General features: G+C 36.5%; 4 protein-coding genes across 5 annotated transcripts in view; 1 reads left to right on the top strand and 3 right to left on the bottom strand.

Annotated features, from left to right (window-relative positions):
• Nucleotides 1-865: 865 nt before the first annotated feature.
• On the bottom strand, nucleotides 866-3,351 carry LOC125828441 (pentatricopeptide repeat-containing protein At4g14170-like). Its single transcript, XM_049507732.1, has one exon. It carries the CDS (start codon nucleotides 3,293-3,295, stop codon nucleotides 866-868), a length of 2,430 nt encoding a protein of 809 aa, XP_049363689.1. The 5' UTR covers nucleotides 3,296-3,351.
• Nucleotides 3,352-3,381: 30 nt separating this feature from the next.
• LOC125828591 (DAR GTPase 2, mitochondrial) lies at nucleotides 3,382-9,518 on the top strand. Of its 2 annotated transcripts, XM_049507901.1 has the most exons (9): nucleotides 3,382-3,651; nucleotides 4,641-4,810; nucleotides 5,834-5,938; nucleotides 6,181-6,258; nucleotides 6,954-7,104; nucleotides 7,236-7,306; nucleotides 7,500-7,596; nucleotides 7,844-8,016; nucleotides 8,774-9,518. In XM_049507901.1, exons 2-9 carry the CDS (start codon nucleotides 4,643-4,645, stop codon nucleotides 9,017-9,019), a joined length of 1,089 nt encoding a protein of 362 aa, XP_049363858.1. In that variant the 5' UTR covers nucleotides 3,382-3,651; nucleotides 4,641-4,642; the 3' UTR covers nucleotides 9,020-9,518. The 2 variants fall into 2 exon arrangements, with proteins under 2 accessions (XP_049363858.1, XP_049363860.1); XM_049507903.1 differs by lacking the exons at nucleotides 3,382-3,651; nucleotides 4,641-4,810 and adding an exon at nucleotides 5,458-5,697.
• A 647-nt stretch (nucleotides 9,519-10,165) lies between these two features.
• LOC125828440 (F-box/kelch-repeat protein At3g23880-like) lies at nucleotides 10,166-11,260 on the bottom strand. Its single transcript, XM_049507731.1, has one exon. The coding sequence runs from the start codon at nucleotides 11,258-11,260 to the stop codon at nucleotides 10,166-10,168; it is 1,095 nt and encodes a 364-aa protein (XP_049363688.1).
• Nucleotides 11,261-13,170: 1,910 nt separating this feature from the next.
• The window catches only part of LOC125828676 (receptor-like protein 9DC3), a 75,461-nt gene continuing 67,470 nt past the window's right edge, over nucleotides 13,171-21,161 (bottom strand). The window contains exons 2-4 of the mRNA XM_049508007.1: nucleotides 19,157-19,228; nucleotides 16,501-16,587; nucleotides 13,171-15,172 (exon numbers count right to left, since the gene is read on the bottom strand). Of these exons, the coding sequence (XP_049363964.1) occupies nucleotides 13,326-15,172; nucleotides 16,501-16,587; nucleotides 19,157-19,228 (2,006 nt within the window). The 3' untranslated portion in view covers nucleotides 13,171-13,325. The remainder of the gene's footprint in view (nucleotides 15,173-16,500; nucleotides 16,588-19,156; nucleotides 19,229-21,161) is intronic.

Below are 21,161 nucleotides of genomic sequence, written 5' to 3'. Positions count from 1 at the left end.
AGCAAGCAAAAAGTGGTAATAAAATATCACTTGTCAAGTCTTATTGAGAAGAGGTAATAAGATAGGACTTCGACAAGTATTCAACTTATCGAGGATAAAAATTGAACATGTCAAAAGGAGATGCACATGAGAGATTTACAATGAAGACACAAGGTAGATTGAAAAAGTGTTAAGGAGATATAAAGTAGACGGAACAACTATTTGGAGAGAGGTGATCAAATAGAATTTGACAAGTCTTCAACTTGTCGAAGATAAAAATTGAACATGTCAAAATGAAATTGAAGAGGTATGAGAGATTTACAATGAAGAGGTAAGGTAGACTCAAAAAGTACTGAGAAAGAGATGAAACAAATCAAAATACTATTAGGAAGAGGTGGGACACTGGGGCTTATTGTTGGTTCCCTTCAGTTAGAGTGTACAGACTGTAAAACTATTAGGAGAGAAATGTGATTTTTTTTTCTTTTGTTTGTGAGGATTATTGTTCAAGTGATATACGAGATTTAGAATTTTATTTATTTTTGACGTGTGAGATTTATTTATCATCTTTTGTATGCTCAAAAAATTTATTTACATGTTTTTAATATTGGATGCGTGAATAGTCTACTCGGGACCTCAACAATAGGGGCTTGATTGTGATAACACGTTAAATGAATGTTGAGTCTAACTCAACTTTAAAATAGCTCAAGAGCAAAGAATTGCTATCCATCTCCGATGTTGTTGGGTTCTTCAATTCTTCATTCATCTCTCCATCCACATCTAATTCATCTAGATACATTCAATATTGGATGATTCACTTTCAAGATGTCTTGACGGTGAAATGGTAGACAAGCAAAACTCAAAATCTCGTGCTAAAGAGTGTGGTGGTTCAAGTCCTCTTCACCAGTGTTCCATCCAATCCTTCAAGTCTTTTTCCAACAATAAAAGCATGCACCTTGTCTTGAATTTGAACCCAACTACATCCAGGGTTTTTCTTCACTCCCCTCAGCTTCATCAACTCTCTTATACTATCAGCTTCACCCCACCGCCCTGCTTCAGCGTACATGTTTGAGAGAAGAGCATAGTATCCAGGATGATGCGGCTGCAGCTTAAATAAGTGCTCAGCTGCCCAAGAACCTAAGTCCACATTTCCATTGAGACGGCATGCTCCAAGGAGCGCAGCCCAAACATTGGAATCTGGTTCAAATGGTAGATGAGTGATAAGATTAATGGTCTCATCCATAAGCCCAGAACGACCAAGAAGATCAACCATGCAAGCGTAGTGCATCTGTGATGGCTCAATGTTACGAGCAAGCATGTCGTTAAAGTATTTCTTTCCTTTATCAACTAATCCCCCATGACTACATGCTGATAGAACTGCAATATAGGAGACAGAATCGTGTTCAACACCATCCTCTCGCGTGGTTTCAAACATATCAATTGCAGTATGTATATCACCAAGCATCCCATACCCTAAAATCATAGTATTCCATGATGCTACATCCCTGTTCTCAATCCTATCAAAAACCTTTTGAGAAAGATCAATCCGTCCACATTTGGTATACAAATCCAAGAAAGAATTTGAGACAAACAGATGTTCATGAAACATTCTTCTAACCGCAAATGCATGGATTTCCTTTCCTTGTTTAATCGCAGAAATAGTTGCACAAGCTGAGAGAACACCAACAAAGGAAACAGTATCGTGCTTCATCCCAGTCGGCACCATTTCAGAGAACAGTACAAGAGACTTTGAGCAATGACTTGTCTGTGAATAACCAACAATGAGTATATTATAAGATACTTCATCTCTAAGAGACATGTCAAACACATTTTGTGCCAGATTTAGACAACCACATTTTGCATACATATCGGTTATAGCATTTGAGACGAAGAGATCAATGACAGACCCATTCCTTATTGACCTGGCATGTATCTCCTTTCCTGAACGAAGACAACCAATTCGTGCACATGCAGGAAGAACATTTGTCAGTGTAACAGATGTTGGAGTTTCATCGCTAGATTGCATTTCCCTGACAAGTCCTATAGCCTCAAACTCAAGCCCATTCTGAGCAAAATTTGCAACCATTGTATTCCACGACACAACATTTCTTGAACACATTTTGTGGAACACAGCAGATGCTTCAGCCGAATGCTCTGATTTTGCATACATATCAATCAAGGCGTTGGCAACAAATACATCACACTCTAAACCTGTTCTTAGACAAAAACCATGAACTTCTCTTCCCTTGTTAAACTTTCCAAGTTCAACCAAGACAGGTAACAAACTTGAAACTGTAGTCGAATTTACATTCCAACCTCCATCAATCATAAACCTAAAACTTTCCAAAGCATGGTTATTAAACCCATTATGAGCAAAGGTACCAATCATTGCATTCCAAGAAACCTCATTCCTTTCAACCATCTCATCAAAAACTTGTCTTGACGACTCAATATTCAAGCACTTCCCATATGCATCAACGAATGCATTCCCAATAGCCACTTGACAATCCAAACCCACTTTAATCCCATAACAATGAATCTCACTAACCATTACCCCATCTTCCAGCACAGCACAAACAGGCAATACACTCACAACACTTACCACATTCGGCTTAAACTCAAACCACATAATCATCTCCCTAAACACCCCAACACCTTCAAAATAACACCTATTATCAGAGAACACCCGAATCATACTATTCCACGAAACCAAATCCCTTTCAAACATTTCATCAAACACCTTCCACGCACCCACCAAATCACTAAAACTCCCATAAAACAACAACAATGTATTATTCACAAACACATCATAATCAAAACCCAATTTCATCAAACACCCATGAACCTCCAACCCTTTTCGAACCTCACCAAAATCAGTACAAAGCTTAATCACAAAAGGGAAAGTATGATCATCTGGCTCAACCCCACTTCTCAACATCCCATTATAGACCTCAACAACACCCACAACACCCAAAATCGTCTGAGCTCGAATAAGGGTATTGTATAGAAACGCCGAACGGGAAAAAGGGAGACTTTGGTTGAACATTGTCCGTACGATTCTTGGGTCTGATGAAAAAGCCGCGTAACGGAGGATGAGAGCTGCGGAGATGGAAATGCTGAACGGAAGAAAGCCATTGATGATGGAAAAAGCGTGAGCTTGTTGGGTTTGAAGAAGAGATTTGGTCGTTGAGCAGAAATTGAGGAGATTTGTTGGGTTTTTTTTAGAGGATTTTGATGATTCAGTGAGAGTTTGTAGAGATTTTGTGAAGACAAGAAGAGGAGAAGAAGCTATACGAAAAATTCGAACATGGTGGAACATTAGGTGTAAAGGAAACTAAAGAAGACTCATTCATATGAATATATGACTTTAGGTTATATATTTACGAGTTAATAGTCGAAAACACACCTTTTTGCAGCCCCAAATACCAACAGCCCCAAACACACCTGCTTTCACTTTGCAGCCCCAAATACCAACAGCCCTTCCTCTTCACGGCATACTTCCCACAAAAATGCTTGCTGTGCTGAGTACTGAGTGCTGACTGGCCAGCCTTCTTGGTCCTCTTAGCCCCATAAGGAAGCAAAAAGGGTTGAAGAAGACTACCTAGCAGCGGCAACAAACCCTGTCTTTCAAGAATAAGGGATTACTTCTATTGTTGGAATTTCATCCCCAAATAGGTAAAAATCGAATCTTTATCCACTTTTACGTGTTTCTTTGAGCTTGTGAACTTGCTTTAGCATTTAAAGTTAGCATCTTTTGGTTGATTTCTTATTGTATTTGAAAAAGAAAAAAAACTCATTCTTTATCCACTTTATATGAGTTTAGAGTTAATTCTGATAATGGAGCCCCCCACCCAAACAATTCCTCCTTCCCAATTTGTGGTGTTCGGGTGAGGCCTAGTGGTTAATGAAGAGACTTGAGCATACGAGGTCTCAGGTTCTAATCTGAGCATAGACAAACACTAGGTGATTGTTTTCATGTGCTTTAGCTTGGTGGATAGAGTTACCTTGTACCTGGTACTTGTTGCTAGTGGGAGGTGGTAGGTATCCCGTAGAACTAGTCAAGGTGTGCGGAAGTGGGTTCGGACACCATGGCTATTGAAAAGAAATTGTTTTCGGTGTACAGCTTCTGGAAAAGATTTATCTTATCTTGCTTTTTAGGCATTTCAAGGTTCAGTCTTTTCAATTAGGAGTAGTACTTCTCACTTAGTCTTGGATCAAAACTGACCCACTTTTGCTAACATAAAGGATTATCAAGGTTCAGGAGTATATAAAACTTTGCGAGTTTTTCTCCTACTTGAGCCTAAGAGTGTGTTCTAGAAAAGGGTATAAATTAGTATTAACTCGTGATCGTTATACTAAGCATAATGCTGGTAGTTATCCTCCACTGCTGGTAGATATTTTGGGGAGAGTGTACTTTTGAATTATTGCTAATGAGTGGTTAATTCATCAAATGAAATGAGCTTAAATGAAAGTGGGGATTCATATAGCGGACCCCAACTTGTTTGGGATTGAGGAGTAGAGTAGCATTAGTAGTAGTTGTAGTGGTTGATTTGTATGCATGTCTAATGATTTATGGAAATAAAAATACTTTGCTTCGACTTGGGATTTTGGGGAAAATGCTAATCCATCTATGCACCGACCCAGCTTTTTTTTTTTTCTTTCAGGAATGACATTAAAGGGCAGTTTAGTTCAAAAGATAGGTAATGCAATTATGGAAGTCGCAAGGAACAAAGGCTCAACATGGTGGTACACACCTCACATGGCTGCAGCATCTCGTGCCATAACCGAACGGATCCCATTGGTTGATATTCTTCTTGAAGTCAGAGATGCTCGGGTATGTATAAACCCTATCCTTCATGGATCTTTTCCTTTAAATTGTTGCCCGGTATATGTTTGATTAAACGTCAGAACAAGCTTGCTAGTATTACTCCGTAAAACATTTTGTTTTTTGTGATGTGGTCTTTGAATAATATATTATGTTTGTGAATAAGTTATTTATTCTCTTAGACATATGTCCTCTTGTCAACAAGTGTTGACCTCGTATGAATCCATCCTGCATGATCTGTACATATCAATTAATGGAAAATTGGGAAGTTCGGCTTTGTGTAGTGTGGTTTGTCGGTTGGAGTTTAGCAGATCAAGAAGTATGCACCAGTTCTGTGATAGACCATTACTTTTGGCCTCTTTTGGTAGATAATTTGCTTTTACCAGCTATTCGTTATCATCCAAGGCCTTTTTCTATGTTGATTTGAAGTATCAAAACAAACATAAGAAAACAAATACACAAGTGTATATAGAATGAGCATAAAGAGATAAAAAAGGACAAGTAACATCATTGCTTGATATATTGTCAAGTTCCTAAAGGTTTTCCGAGTAGTTCAGGCATATTAGTAGAAACCTGAAGGCTCAAGGCTTGAACCCCAGCTACAACACTCGTGGTGAGCCCATCTATTCCATCCTTGATGGATTGGATTACTCAGCACCTGTGCTTGTGGATTTTAGCTGACTGCTTGGCGTATTTAGTAGAAGATTATGCAAGTTGGCTCAAACACCACCACCAGTTCACCACAAGAATAACAACCCAGTGTAATCTCACAAGTGGGGTCTGGGGAGGGTGGTGTATAGTGTGTACGCAAACCTTACCCCTACCTTATGAAGGCCTCAAACACCACTATCATGTATAAAATTGAAAAGTTGGCAAAATTGTCAATGGCATTCATGGCGAGTGTTTCGTTAAGGACTCAGTTATAATTCGATATATGTTCAATCATGTTCCAGTTCGTTTGTTTACGAGGATATGCTTGTATATCTATCCTCTAATTATTTATTCTTATTTTTCCCCTTTGGCTTTTCTCAGATTCCTTTATCATCAGCATGTGAGCTAATTAAGCATCATTCGCCTTCCTCGAGGCGCATTATTATTCTGAACAAGACAGATTTAGCAAATCAAATTCAATTGAAGGTGATGTGTTGCTCTTCACTTTCTTAGTGAGCTGGCTTCTGCTTCTCTTGACAATTATTCATCTAGCTGATTCCTCAATACCCCCTTCTCTAGCCACACCTTTATCTGATAATGAGCAGCATACATGATAGCTTTTTGTTGTTAGGCATTACTTCCAGTCCCAAATTATTGCAGATTTTGTCATATATCATTTTTGGTTGCTTCTGTTTACATGTACAGATATTTACATTTGTTTCCTGCAGGAATGGCTGAAATACTTTGAGGAACAAAAGTGTCTTGTTTTTGGAGTCAATTCCCATAATAAGGATAACATCAAAGAGGTAATCATCTGAAAGTTTTCTGCAGTTGATCATGTTCTAATTTGCAAATTGTTCTAATGTAGCAACACTTGTTGGTTTGAACTTTGATGTCATGTTGGTAAATTGTTGTTCTCAACATATATTACACATAGATCAAAAGGTACATAGAGGGGGACTTAAGCCTGCATAGAGTTGAACTTTAATGTTAACATATGAGGTCAATGATCTAACAGGCCAAGTTTTAGTATAAGTACTATACCCCAATGATGCTATGTTTCATTAAGGGCAGTACGGTGCACAAAGCATCCCGCGTTCATATGGGGTCCGGGGAAGGGCCCAGACCTCAAGGGTTGTGATGTAGACAATCTACCCTAATGAAGGGTTACTGGCTGCTTCGATGGCTTGAACCCGTGACATATAGGTCACATGGAGACAATTCCAACGCCCCCCTTCATAAATTATATATATTATCACACCAAGTTCTCTAGCTTGCATTGAGTTCATAAGGCCTTTCGGTTGATGGTGCACCCAAAATGCTTGCGTCCATTTGAGTATGTTTATCCATCTGACTAATATTGTAGGGTTGACATTGATATTCTACTAACGAAAAAGGTGTATGTCTTGATGTTCATCACTAGTTAATCCGAAGACCTTTTATTTCACATGTGATGCTCATTTGCATCAGATATAAATCTTGACATGTTGCAGACTTGCAGTTACTGAACTTTCTGCGAGCCAGAGTTCGAGAATTACCAAAGATTGGTCATGGGGATCAGACAATTACATTAATGCTTGTCGGCATTCCTAATGTTGGGAAGTCTGCCCTTGCCAACTCATTGCATCAAATTGGAAGGATCAGTGCAGCAGGTACATCAACTTTTAGTACAAACTGTTAGTTGTTAAGTTCTTGTAGCTGTTTTCTCGTGTTTTTAAAATACTCTCTCTAGAGTATAGAACATATCTAAACCAAACATCCTGAAACATTCTTTGTTTTGTAGAGAAAGGAAGATTAAAGCATGCCATAGTGAGTCCTCATCCAGGAGAGACAAAAAATATTAGTGGCTTGAAGGTATTTATTTCTTTTTTGTAGAAACACAGTTTTTTTTCTTTCAACCAGGCAAGTTGTGAACTAGAAGGTTAGGGATTTTTTGCATAGTACCTGGGCTTTATTTTCAGCTTACGGGGTTATAGCTTTCCTGTTCTCTATTTGATTTTTGTTTTTGTGTAGTCATACCTTGATGAAACTACTTTTACAAAATCAGATCGCAAGCCATCCTAGTATTTATGTGTTAGACACCCCTGGTGTTTTCCCGGCTGAGATTCTTGATGCAGAGGTGTGCTCCAATCTAGCTTTAACAGGTACAATTTCCAAAACATTATCTTCCGCCAACTTTTTTTTATTTTCATCAGAACATAGTCACAAATTACAATTCTCTCACAGCTCCTGCTCCTCTTGTTAACTGAAGGAAAAAAAGAAGGAATGATAGACATTAATTGGGAAAACACTGTACACAAAGAGAAAGTACCATGACAAGTGAGGAAGTGGAAAATGCGGAAGTGAGCTACCAACTGATAGATATTCTATGTTCCTTTATTCTAAATGCAGGTGCTATCAGAGATTGCTTGGTCGGGGAAGTGGATCTTGCGGAATATTTTCTATCCATCTTTAACTTGAGTGCTGAATATAAGAAATGGGCCAACTTGTCATTATCAGGCGCTGATGATTGTTCTGAGTTAGAGAGAAGACAGAAGAGACAATATTTAACAGATCACACACAGGTAAGCAGTTTGACAGGAAATGTATTATAACGTCTTTCTTTCCTCTTCGCTATATGCAAATCACAAGCTCCATTGCATACTAAGTACCAACTGTATGTCAAGCTCGAGTTGAATTTGCTTATGTCCTGCATTTCGAATAATAAGCTCAACAATCATTTGTTATTGCGCCTTTACAATAGACTTTTGTTTTCCCGAAACCAGTTGAATTATTGTCAGGCAAAACCAGTTAGTTTAAAATAACATGTTCATTGTGGTTCCCCGCCTTATGTATATCCGGAAAAAGGTATGATTTCCGAAATTCCCACGTTACCAATAGTGTTCGGAGTTGGTATGCATTTTATCTTTTGTCAATAGCCTTCAATTTATGTTTACAATCGCTAGCAGAGAGAAAGAAAACAGTCCTTTGACAAATGAGACTACTTCAGGGCTATGTTGCTCAGACTCTTCAAAAATATCTACGTGTCTGACCCTCCAAAGCTATGATTTTTTGGAGGATCCGATGACATCTTTTGAGGGTCCGAGCGACATAGCTTCAGGAATGATCTAGTTTTCGACAATGTGCCTATGAATACAGCAACATATGGTTACACAATTTGATAATTTGAATGTTGAATAAGTGGAACCTCGGTAGATCCTGTAATCATCACATTCATGTCGATCAACAACTATTAAGCAATGGAACATGAAATTGTCAAGTTTTTAGCTTTGACTTGTATCAACTCCTTGTTAGATATGACATCTCTGATTATTCATACAGGATTTCATTGTGAACAAAGTTCGAAGAACGCTCTTCGAAGCAGTTTCATCTTTCAATGGCAATCTACGCGATGAGGAAATTATGTCACGGCTCATCAAAGCAGAGTTTGCTGTTCTTCGCGATGCTTTTAATCTACCTCCTGATTCGGATGACTATGTTCGTAAAGTGGCTGCTAAGTTGCTTAATCTGTATCGTACTGGAAGGCTTGGTCATTATACTCTAGACCTTGCTCCAAATAATAACTAAGGAGAAGTCTTATACGCGAGTCATGACAGTGTTAGTTGAGGTGTCTAAATGAAAAGACGTGACAACTTTAGGGGACTGTCTATGTATTCAACTACATCGGTTTGAGAATTGTAGTGGATGGGTAAACCTGATAAGATAATATACAAGTCAGCTATGGAAATGGCTTCTGTTGTGGATGCTCCGATTGTGTTGCTATAGGGGACTCCCTTCACCGTGATATCAAAGGCGCAAATGCAGCTGGAAATTGCATCAGCGTTTATCACAGGCGGAATACATGCTGCTGAACTTGGACTTGGTAAATTCGGGTAAGTCGCGGATGATGATACTGCTGTACATACTCTTGCCTTGAAAAACAATGCATATCCTACATATGTACTCCCTTCATTTACATGGTGAAGAATGCAGTATTCACTTTGTACCTCTTTTGGTTTTGGTGTTAACCATTGTGTTTTATCTGAACCATTTTATCTTGGTGGAATACAAGGAGTGTCATGATCAAGTTTTAAATTAGTTGTTGTTATTATAGGTAATGTGAATTATATGAAAAATGGCACTAATTTTTAACTGGTATTGTTGCAAGTCTTGTGTTAAATCTTTTATCAAAAAAGTCTTGTGTTGAATATACCATAGGGAGAAGAGGCAATTATAGCCCCGTTAACTTTGCGATTTAGAGCAGATCCATTCCTCGTTAAAAAAATGGTACATATATATCCACGGTCTAGCATATCCATTTGATATAAGAAATATGTTCAAACATTTGCAGTAGAGTGGCGCTTCACCATCCAAAAACCTATTTTTCAGTATGACTGGAAAAAAAACCCGGTACCTTGTACATCAAACAATTCCGTCCAAAATTCTTTGATACCATAGTCTTTCATCACCCGAAACTTAAAAATGTCCTCTGTATAAGACTCGTGATAAGAATAAAGCACAAAGCATTCCTCCCAACATTGAGCGGAATAGTCAAGGTACGTCAAAGCTAACTCAGATACCGTGATCAAGGGAAAAAAGTACACTCACACAAACAAGCAGAAAATACACAGAGATTCAATGATTCCTCAGAAAAGCACATTAAATGAATAAGAGGTTGAAATATGATTCCTCAAAGCAGAAGAAAAAAGTATATTGATCCTATAGAAGTATACACTAAGTAAGTAATAGCTTTGGAGAGATCAAGCTTTCTGTAAAAACGAATCCGTTCTGCATACATTCTGAATCAGATTGAGGCCATAAGCCAGATGATTCTTTGGATGTCTTCAATACAACACCTTTACGTTCCACGTGTCTGCAACGGAGTAACACATCACCGTCTGAAAACTTGTATTTTGGTATGATTGAATGAAGATCAGTACCTTGTATATCAAACAGTAGAATCCAAGATTCCTTGATTCCGTAGTCTTTCATTACTGATAACTTGAATGTGTAGATCCCGCGATAAACATGAGTAGAATAAACACAAAGTAATCCTTCCAATACAGAAAGGCCATATTTTATGTAATGCGTATGGAAAACCAAGGACATTCCCTCTTGCCACGGTATCTCTCTGTACACCTCATTTGAAATACTAAATGAAACCAAAGAATTATTTAGTGATGAATCAAGCCAATGAAATGCTCCATATACAAATGCTAAAGAGTCCTCCATATCAGACAACACGGGGTGAACACCAATAGGACGTTCATCAATTTTTCTCCACGAACCACTTTTTAGTGTGAGAATTTCAGAACGAGCTCTTTGATCAATCTTAAGAATCTTATAGTCACCACTAACTGAGTCATATCCCAATCCGCAATCATAATCACTTATCACTGAAAATTCTGTACGAGGAAGTACTACTGATTCTCTCGTAGAGGGGTTCCATAGTAAAAGTATGTGGCGTTCATAACAAGGATAATCACGAACCTTGATGAGAGCCAAGCCATCATAACAACAATACATTCTGAAACTCAATGGTCTACGATTACAAGGCCAATCAAGTTTTTGTACATCTTCAACCAATTGAACCGATGATAACAAAGCTGTTGATAAAGAAGAACAATGAGAGCGAAACTCACCATTAAGAACAAGAATTTTGGGGGAATGTTGGTTATTCTTCCCATAATTGAAATGTTTCATCGTAAAGTAAGGATCCGATATCAATGTCATCCAAAGCATTGAGACACATTTGAATCGAAGAAGAGACCGCACAGGTAACTTGATGAGGATGTCTATAATTATTTCTTCTTGCAAGTGAACTCCCATTATCCTTGGATGCTTCACAAATCTCACTCCTACAATTCAAAAAAATTCGTTAGCCCTATGCAGCTAAGGAGCGCAAAATATAAAGAACTAAACATACCCAAAAAAAAAAGTAATTTAGCATCTATGCATATATATATATATAATTTTATATAGAAGTGTAATTTTTCATGATCTCCTAAGCTCCACCCATTGATCCATCTATCTAAGTCTCGATAGACAGAGTTTTAAGTTAGGTGAATAGTCAACATCCATCTTCTTTGTTTTCTTTGAATGCTTCACAACTCTCTCCCTGCAATTCAAATTTGTGGTGACGCCACGATTTTCAGCAAGAAAATTTCAAGTATGATGAAATTGAAATAAGCCGAATTCAAATATCTAGAGAGAGAAAAAAAAGAGATACCTTTGAAAATATTTGACTTTTGTGCCATCTTTAGAGCTGCCTTTTTTTTTTTTGAATGCTTACGTTCTCCTTTTAAAGATTTTTTTTTTCCTTTCCTACTTCTTGTGTGATACTTTTTTTTTTTATTTTCCTAATTTTGATATGATACGGTATTACTTTTTTTTTTATTTTCCTTATTTTGATTTGATAGGTATTACTCTTTTATTATTATGTTTTTCCTTTTATTAATATGATACGTTATTTTCTTTTCTCTTTTTATTTTCCTATTTTTTATATGATACATTATTACTTCTTTTTCTTTTTTATTTTCCTACTATTAATATGATATACATTATTTATAATAAATAAATAATTAAAGATATCTAACTCGTTTCAACTCTATGTATCACCTTGTTTGTTATTAGGATGTCAACGGTTCTTAGTCATTTTTTTTAATAACCATGATGTTCGAGCCAGCTTAAGCTCATAACAGCTCATGTTCGACATTTGAGGACCGTTTTTCAAATATTGAGAAAAGTGGAGTTGGGTGCGAAAAAATTCAAGTGCAAGTTTTGGCTCGAGTCCGTGGCTTTCTTGGGTCCTGTGGTGACGAAGGAAGGTATTATGGTTGATCCAGCCAAGATTGCGGTTGTTCGTGATTGGACGAGACCTACTTCCCCTACCGAGATTCGGAGTTTCATCGAGTTAGCGGGTTATTACCATTCTCTTCCATCGCAGCTCCATTGACTAAGTTGACTCAGAAGACTTGTGGTATTTTTGTGGACTGATGAGTGTGAGGCGAGCTTTCAAAAGCTCAAGGAGTTATTGACCTCGGCTTTTGGATCGTGACAGACATTTTAAAACTTTGGAGATGAGAGAGTCTGAATAGGCTGCTATTGGAATATCAATGGTCCCAAGGAGAAGGCTGCAGCCGAGGTCAAGTTCAATAACATGGCCCAAAGGTTAAACAATTTAGACCTTTCTCTTCTTTATATACTAGCTCCTCGACACGTGTGTGTGGCACGTGTAATTCGAGTCATGTACTATACACGTGTGTTGCATGTGTATTCCGAGTCATGTACTATGTAATCTTGTATAATGATTATAATACTTATTAAAATAAATTTGAGTAAATACTATAATTTTGAATTTAATATTTATTTTTTTGGTAGCAGAGTTGCATCTATTTGGCTAAGTCATTAGAAGCAGTTATTGTTAGCTGAGTTAGTTGAATCAATTGGGAGGGAAAGTTAGTTAGAAAGCAGTTAGTAACCAGAATGCTCAACCATTAAACATTATGCAAACTTGGTGGTATCTATATATTGTTTCTTGCAGATATGAGAACACATTAATGTTATTCTTTCAAACATAGGTCATCGTGCTCTGGCAAAAAATACAAATCATTTTGGTCACCGATTCTGTTTCTGGGCATTACTTAAGCCTCTTTTTACGTTTTGAACTAAAACCAAATCGAGGAGATGATATCAAAACTTCGAATCTGTGGTAAACTGAGAATCATTAAAGACATTTCTTGTAGCAACAAATGGAACTTTTATTGTTTCTCGGGCCAATGCACGAGTCTTGCAAATGAAAGCTGCAACTCATTCAATTTGAAGAGGTTGCTTTGTAGAGCATTCGATCAGTTGCTGATATAAGATTTAACTCTTATAGCTAGACTCAACAATTTCATCTTCTATAGTGCCTTTGAAAACCTCGCTGCTTCTTCCGCCTTCTCATAAGGATTCTGTATTCTAGTTCTTCAGCAATCCTAGAAAGCCAATCGGGATTTCGAGCTGAAAGCATTAAATATGTTATGGAGAATCCAACAATAAGTCCACACACATATCCCATAAGAACCACTTTCCAGTTGAGTTCACTCAGAAATGTAGAATCACTTTCTTGTTCCAGCTCATGTGTCGTGTTGTTTGTCTTGGGAAACCTGCTGTTTCCACAACCTTCCAAACTAGGAAATCCACGTAACTTATCATTACCTTCATACGAGTTCTTCTCGAATGTATCAAATTGGCGTCCTGTTGGGATGCATCCTTGGAGCTGATTGTGAGAGAGATTCAAGAATTCAAGAAATGTAAGAGATGTAAGTTGTTTAGGTATCTCCCCTTCGAGATGATTAGCTGATAGGTCCAATGATTCAACTGAAGACAACTTTCCGAGTGATGGCGGTATATGACCTTGCAATCCATTACGAGATAAATTCAACACGTGAAGTGCAATAAGATCTCCCATAATACTTGGAATGCGTCCTTCAAATCTGTTATTTGAAAAATCAATAGTGATGTACAAAGACAAGATTGAATCAACTTCAAGCTCCAATCCCTTTGTTACGACAGCTACGGAGTCTTGGTAATAACCGCCTTCTTTATTAGTTGAATCCTCCACAGTTTGATCAGCTCTCTTCATGGCTTCGAAATTTTGAAAAAGATTTGCAGGTAACTCTGCAGTAAATGCATTGCCAGCGAGGTCTATGATTCGAAGCTTAGGAAACAAGTTCTTCATGAACCTTGAAGTTCTGATGGGTCCATGCAATTTGTTGGATCTCAAACTTAACACTTGTAGCTCTGGCAGAGTCCCCAACCACATCGGGAATGTGTCAATGAGGAGATTAGCTCCTAAATCAAGAACTTCCAATCGTTGGCAATTTGCCAAGGATCGTGGAATTCTCCCCTCTAGCTTATTGCCATGCAAATTGAAGCTTCTAAGTGTTTTTCCAATGCTAAAAGTTCTTTGAAAAGTACCAGAAAGATTGTTGTGCTGCATATCAAGAATCTCAAGATGACCACTCATGTTGCCAAAACATTGCGGAATTGCTCCCTTCAGATTGTTTCTACCCAAATTTAGAATTTGTAGTGATGTTAGATTGCAAATAGACGAAGGGAGTTCTCCACTGAGATTATTATGTGACATCATTACAAACTGGAGGGTACTGATATTACCTAAGCATTGCAGAATTTTTCCTTTCAAGTTGTTTCTCGACAAATACAGGATTGCCAGGGATGTCAAATTGCAAATAGATGGAGGAATTTCCTCAATTAGATTGTTGTCATTGAGAAGCAGAACTTGCAAATTTTTCAAGTTGCCAAGGGAAGTAGGAATAGAACCAATAAGAAAGTTATTCCTCAAATCTAGACGCGTAAGAGACCTTAGGTAACCTATTTCTTCGGGAATGGATCCAGAAAGGTGATTAACATGAAGAAACAAAAAAGACAAGTTCGTCAAGTTTCCCAATGAAGCAGGAATAGAACCAGTAAGAGAGTTAATACTCAACGATAGCTTAGTAAGAGACCTTAGGTAGCCTATTGTTTCTGGAATAGGACCGGTTAAATGATTGTCAAATAAGCGGATGATCTGAAGTTTGGCTAGTGAGCCGATTTGTGGTGGGATTGAGCCTGAAATGTGATTGATATGCAAGTCAAGATAGACAAGATTAGTTAGATAACCAATCTCAGGTGGGATGGTGCCAAATAAATTGTTCCTGCTAAGATTAAGATACTCAAGAAAAGGGAGGGATGAAAACGGAAAAGCATAGAGTGTACCAATGATACTAGCATTTGTAATATTCAACGTGTTTACCCAACCATTAATGCATATAACTCCATACCAGTCACTGCATGCATCAGAACTTGGTGTCCATGATGCCAATAAGGAATTATTTTTGTTCTTGAAAGTCTCTTTCCATCTAAAGAGGGCAGTTGTTTCCTCAGTGGAAGCAAAAGTAACTGTAAAGAGATATAAAAGCGTGAAAAACTGAAGTAGAGAGGATATTTTGCTGGGAACCATCATCATATTTTGAGTTTCAATGAACTAATCGTGGAGAGTTCGTAGGATTTTATACAATGTATAATATTAAAGATCAAAGCGAAACATGTTTGACTGCCACCAAATGTTGCCAATTCGGCTTCTGTCTCTCTTATTCACACTTCTTTGTCTGTTCATATTTATCAGAGAAAGTGTTCTCATTCTCAATTCAAATTTTGGTTGTTCTGTTCTTGTCTTTTTGCTTTTTATTTTAATCCACGGGTTACATATGTAATTCAGCTATGGACTTAACCAAGTGGCCAAATAGTTTTGTTGTGTTATCACCATGATGCGGACATGTTTGGTTCTCAATCTCACCTTTAAATTAGTGGACCAATCCAACAATTATGTCATAGAACAATAATTCTAGACTACATTATATCTCTAATATACTTTGTACTAGATCGAGATGAGTTTAGGTAAAGCTATATGACTACTGAGATTTCATATAGCTGACATCAAGAGTTGATTTCTCATATTGTCACTCAATTATTGATAATTATCTTAGAAAGTCATGTAACAGAAAAGTCACTCGTTATCAGAGAAAAGTCACGCGTCTTAGAAATGAAAGCTACTACTCATTCAATTTGCAGTGAAGGTACTTCGAAATCTATTGCAGTGGGTCATGAGGTTGTTGTGTACATTTATGAATCGTGAAAGGAAGTGTAGTTGTACATAAATACTTTAGCTGCATCCATATAAGCAGAATTTATGTACTTTCAAAATAATAGGTACTACTTTCAACTATATTGCATCAGAAAGTTGAATTTATGACATTAAAACAAATAAGAGGTGATTACTGAAAAACAAAAAGAAAAAAAATATCTAACTCGTTTCAACTCTATATATCACCTTGTCATTAGTATGTCAACGGGTTTTAGACATTTTTTTTAATAATCATAATGTTCGAGCCAACTTAAGCTCATAAAATTTTATGGCCCCTGATATTCCTCCAAAGATATGCAATGATGAATATGGCAATGCATAAATTCACGTAATCCATTATTGCCTTCATATGAATATTTCTTTAATGTAGCGAATTGAGGTCCTTGAGGGATGCATCCATCGAGATGATTGTGGGAGAGATTTAAGAATTCAAGAGACGTTAGAGAAGCCAGGTGTTGTGGTATCTCTGCTGAAAGATGGTTGGATGAAAGGTCCAATGATTCGACCACACATAAACTTCCAAGTGATGATGGTATATTACCTTGCATTCATTATGAGACAAATTCAGCACCCGAAGAGCAATGAGTTCTCTCATGATACTTGGAATAAGTCCTTCAAATCTGTTACTTGAAAGAACAATAGTGGTGTAAATGGTCAAAATTTTGACAAGTTCAAGCTCTCGTCCCTGAATAGACTGAGGTCAAGTTCAGTGACATGGCCAGTCATGCCATCGCATACGACTCTATCCCATGAGCAGCAATCTCTGCTCATGTTCCATGAACTCGTGTAACTACACGAAACTAATGAGATATCTACAGTAAGCATTTTCTTGACTTTTAGAAGAGCGGAGCATTGATCTTTGCGGCAAGGATGAGGTATAGATAAAGAAAAAGAAAGCAGACAGAAACAAAGAAAGAGCAGAAATGAGAATTGGCCAGACCCCATGTTTAGCATCAAATAGTTTTAGAGAAAGTTTTAAGCTAGGTGATCATAGATATTCAACGGAATAGTTGAGGTGCATAGATAGATCATAATTCATACAATCACTTTTTGTTACAGTAGTGAACAAGATATATCCAACACACGGTTAGTTACCTGAAATAACAAAATTTCACTCGTTACAACTCTGTAAATCACCCTGTTTGACATTCTAATATATTATCCTAACGGATCGTAGATAGTTCTATCTTTTAATAACAGTAATGGTTGGGAAATTTAAGCATGTAAAATTGTATAATGAAGAGCTAAAATAGCACTGAAAAAGAGGTTGTAATGTCTTCATAGTACACAAGTAAATACTAAGCAAGTGATTTTGGTGAGATCAAGCTTTCTGTATAGACGAGTCCGTTCACAAATCGCTGAGAATCAGATTGAGGCCAAAAACCAGATGATTCTTTGGATGTCTTAAAAACAGAATGCTTATGTACCAAATGTATGCAATGGAGTAACACTTCACCATCTGAAAACCAGTATTTCGGGGAGATTGGATTAAGATCGGTACTTGGTATTTTAAACAATTTATTCCAAGATTCCTTGACACCGTAGTCTTTCATTACCCAAAGGTTAAAATTGTACTTGTCCTTATGAGCATGAGTAGAATAAACACAAAGCATTCCTCCCAATACCGAAATGCCATAGAGGATGAAATTACTGTCGGAAATCACGAACCTTACATCTGGCATCGGTAATTCTGCGTACACCTCATTTGAAATATTAAATGAAACCACAGACTTCTTCAGTGAACAAACCCAATGAAATGCATCATGTAGAAATGCCGGAGAGTCCATAGTAGACCGCCAGACGGGATAAATGCCAGCAGTATGTTTATCAATTTTTCTCCAGGAACCACTTTTCAACGCGAGAATTTCATTGTGTGATCTGTCACCATTTAGCTTAAAGATTTTATAGTCATTACTAGTTGAATCATATCCCAATCCGCAAGTAAAATCTATTCCATGTGAAAATCTTGTACGAGGAAGTACTATTGAATCTCTTGTGGAGGGGTTCCATAGCCAAAGTCTCATGTTAAGAAAATAATTATATTTACTAACCCCCATAAGAGCCAAGCCATCACAACAACAATATATTTTGCAACTCTTTACGTTACCGGTACAAGGCCAATCAACTTGTTGTACGTCCTCAAACAGTTGAACTGACGATAAAGAAGCTAATGCCAAAGAAGGATCATATTGGTAGAAGGAGGAAAGTTTTTCAGTAAGAAGACAAATTTTTTGGGAATTTTGGTTATTCTTGGAATGATTGTGATGCTTCTTCACAAAGTAAGGTTTGGAGATCAATGTCATCCAAGACCTTATAACGCATTTGAATCGAAAAAGAGACTTGACAGGTAACCTACCGAGGATTTCCGTGATTATATCTTCTTCAAAGTGAATTCCAGTAGTGCCATCAACATCCATCTTAGTCATTTCCTCTGAATGCATCACAACTCTCTTCCCTGCAATTAAAAATTGTGCTTATTACATAAAGGCGGATTTAGAATCTTGAGTTTAATTTATGGGTTCTGAATTCTAGAAAAGGTAACTTGTTTGGTTCCGAAATACATATTAAATAGATTTCTTAAAACAGATACAAGATTTTTGCCAAAATTAATGAATTTTGCAAAAGTCTTTAACTAGTACTATAGCTCCGCCTCCGCCCCTATAGGAAGAGTTTAAGTTAGGAGATAGTAGGTATTCAGTGGAATAGTTGAGGTACGCTAAAGCTAACTTAGATAGCGCCGTTACAAGGGACAACTCAGGCACATACACAAATACAAACAAGCAGAAAATACATAGAGATTCAACAGAAAGAAACAAATACCTTTGAAATGATTTGCCTTTTATGTCATCTTTAGAGCCTCCTTTTCTCTATTTCTTTGATTTGAATGCTTAGGGTTTCTCATTTTAGAGTTTTCTCTTCTTTACATACTAACTCCTCGACACGTGTGTGTGGCACGTGTAATCTGAGTCATGTACTGTGCACATGTATTCCGAGTCATGTACTATGTAATCTTGTAAAATGATTTTAATACTTATTACCAGAAAGATTGTTGTGATACATATGAAGAATCTCAAGATGACCAATCATGTTGCCAAAACATTGCGGAATTGCTCCCTTCAGATGTTAGATTGCAAATAGACATTGTAGAATGAATTGTTCGTGCTAAGATTAACAATATGAGTTCATTCCATTTAGCTCTGGAAGACGATCTTGTCCAAGGATCACTTATGCAACTCAAGTGACACACCTTGCAATAGCTCATTTACTACAATGCATGTGCAAAGTATTATATATATATTACTCATCTATTTAAAAATTTCAATTAAATTAAATTTGTATGCTCAAATAATGTGTGTGCAAATTAATCTATTCGGTATATAAAATCCCTGACTTATGATTTCGTTTCATATTTTTATTTCTGGAAATCTCAAACTTTCGGTTATTCTACAATGTGTTAGTATTGTTAGTGATGAGCTGAGGGTCTCTTGGAAACAGCCTCTCTACCTCCACGAGGTAGTGGCAAGGTCTGCGTACTATTTACCCTCCCCAGACCCCACCTAGTGGGATTTCACTGGGTTGTTGTTGTTGTTGTTGTTAGTATTGTTAGTGAGCACCATACAATCTATCAACTCATTTAAATGGTTTATTTGGTTTGCTACAGTATTTCTAAGTGATTTTCAATTGAGTAATATATAGTAATTTCAACAATAAATAAGAAGACACGGAATTTTACTCATAAATCGCATTCAATGAATGCGTTTTATGCCATTCATTCTCAGCTCTTTCTATTTTGCTATCTGAGAAGGGTTTTTCAAGTTTTCAACGACATGACGTTTTTTTAAAAGATAAAATATTTATCTTTTCTTCATATTATAAAAGTGACAAATGAAATAAATCAATATATTTTAAAAATAGTGGACAAATAAAATTAAATAGAAGGGGTAATATAGTAATTTCAATAATAAATAAGAAAGACACAGAATTTTACTCATAAATCGCATTTGTTGAATGCGTTTTATGCCTTTCATTCTCAACTCTTTCTATTTAGGTATCTGAGAACGACATGACTTTTTTCAAAAGATAAAATATTTATCTTTTATTGATATTATAGAAGTAATAAATGAAATAAATAAATATATTAGAAAAATAGTGGACAAATAAAATTAAACGGAAGGGGTAATAAGTAATTTCAACAATAAATAACAAGGCACGTGATTTTACTCATAAATCGCATTCAATGAATGCGTTTTATGTTTTTCATCCTCAACTTTTTCTATTTGGTACCTAAGAAGGGTTTTTCAAGTTTTCAACGACATGACCTTTTTTTAAAAGATAAAATATTTATCTTTTCTTGATATAATAAAAGTAATAAATGAAACAAATAAATATATTTTTAAAATATTGGACAAATAAAATTAAACGAAAGGGGTAATATAGTAATTTCAACAATAAATAAGAAAGACACAGAATTTTACTCATAAATCGCATTCGTTGAATGTGTTTTATGCCTTTAATTCTTAGCTCTTTCTATGTAGGAATCTAAGAAGCGGTTTTTCAAGTTTTCAACGACATGACGATTTTTTTTAAAATAAAATAATTATTTTTTCTTAATATTATAAAAGTAATAAATGAAATAAATATATATTTTTTTTAAATAGTGGACAAATAAAATTAAACATAAGGAATAATAAAGTAATTTCAAAAACAAATAAGAAGAGATTGAAACTTACACATAAAACGCATTCGCCAAATGCGTTTTATGCCTTTTTTTTCTCAGCTCAAGACATATTTTATATATATAAAAAATTAACCCTAGCTTGAAATCATCGTATACCTTTGGCTGCTATAATCTTGTTGATTATTAGGAAGCAAATAAGATGGATGTTGATGAGGCGATAGGAATTCACTTGCAAGAAGAAATCATTATGGAAATTCTTATTAGGCTACGTGTACGGTCTCTTCTATGATTCAAGTGTGTTTCAAAGCGTTGGATGAAATTGATTTCCGAACCTTACTTTACTAAGAAGCATCTAGAGTATAACC

This window comes from Solanum verrucosum, unplaced genomic scaffold (assembly GCF_900185275.1).
Source record: "Solanum verrucosum unplaced genomic scaffold, falcon-dt-bn FXZP01000273.1, whole genome shotgun sequence".
In the NCBI taxonomy this organism is placed as follows: Eukaryota; Viridiplantae; Streptophyta; class Magnoliopsida; order Solanales; family Solanaceae; genus Solanum; species Solanum verrucosum.
Note: the sequence above shows the minus strand (reverse complement) of the source record. Positions and strands in the feature narration are given on the sequence as shown.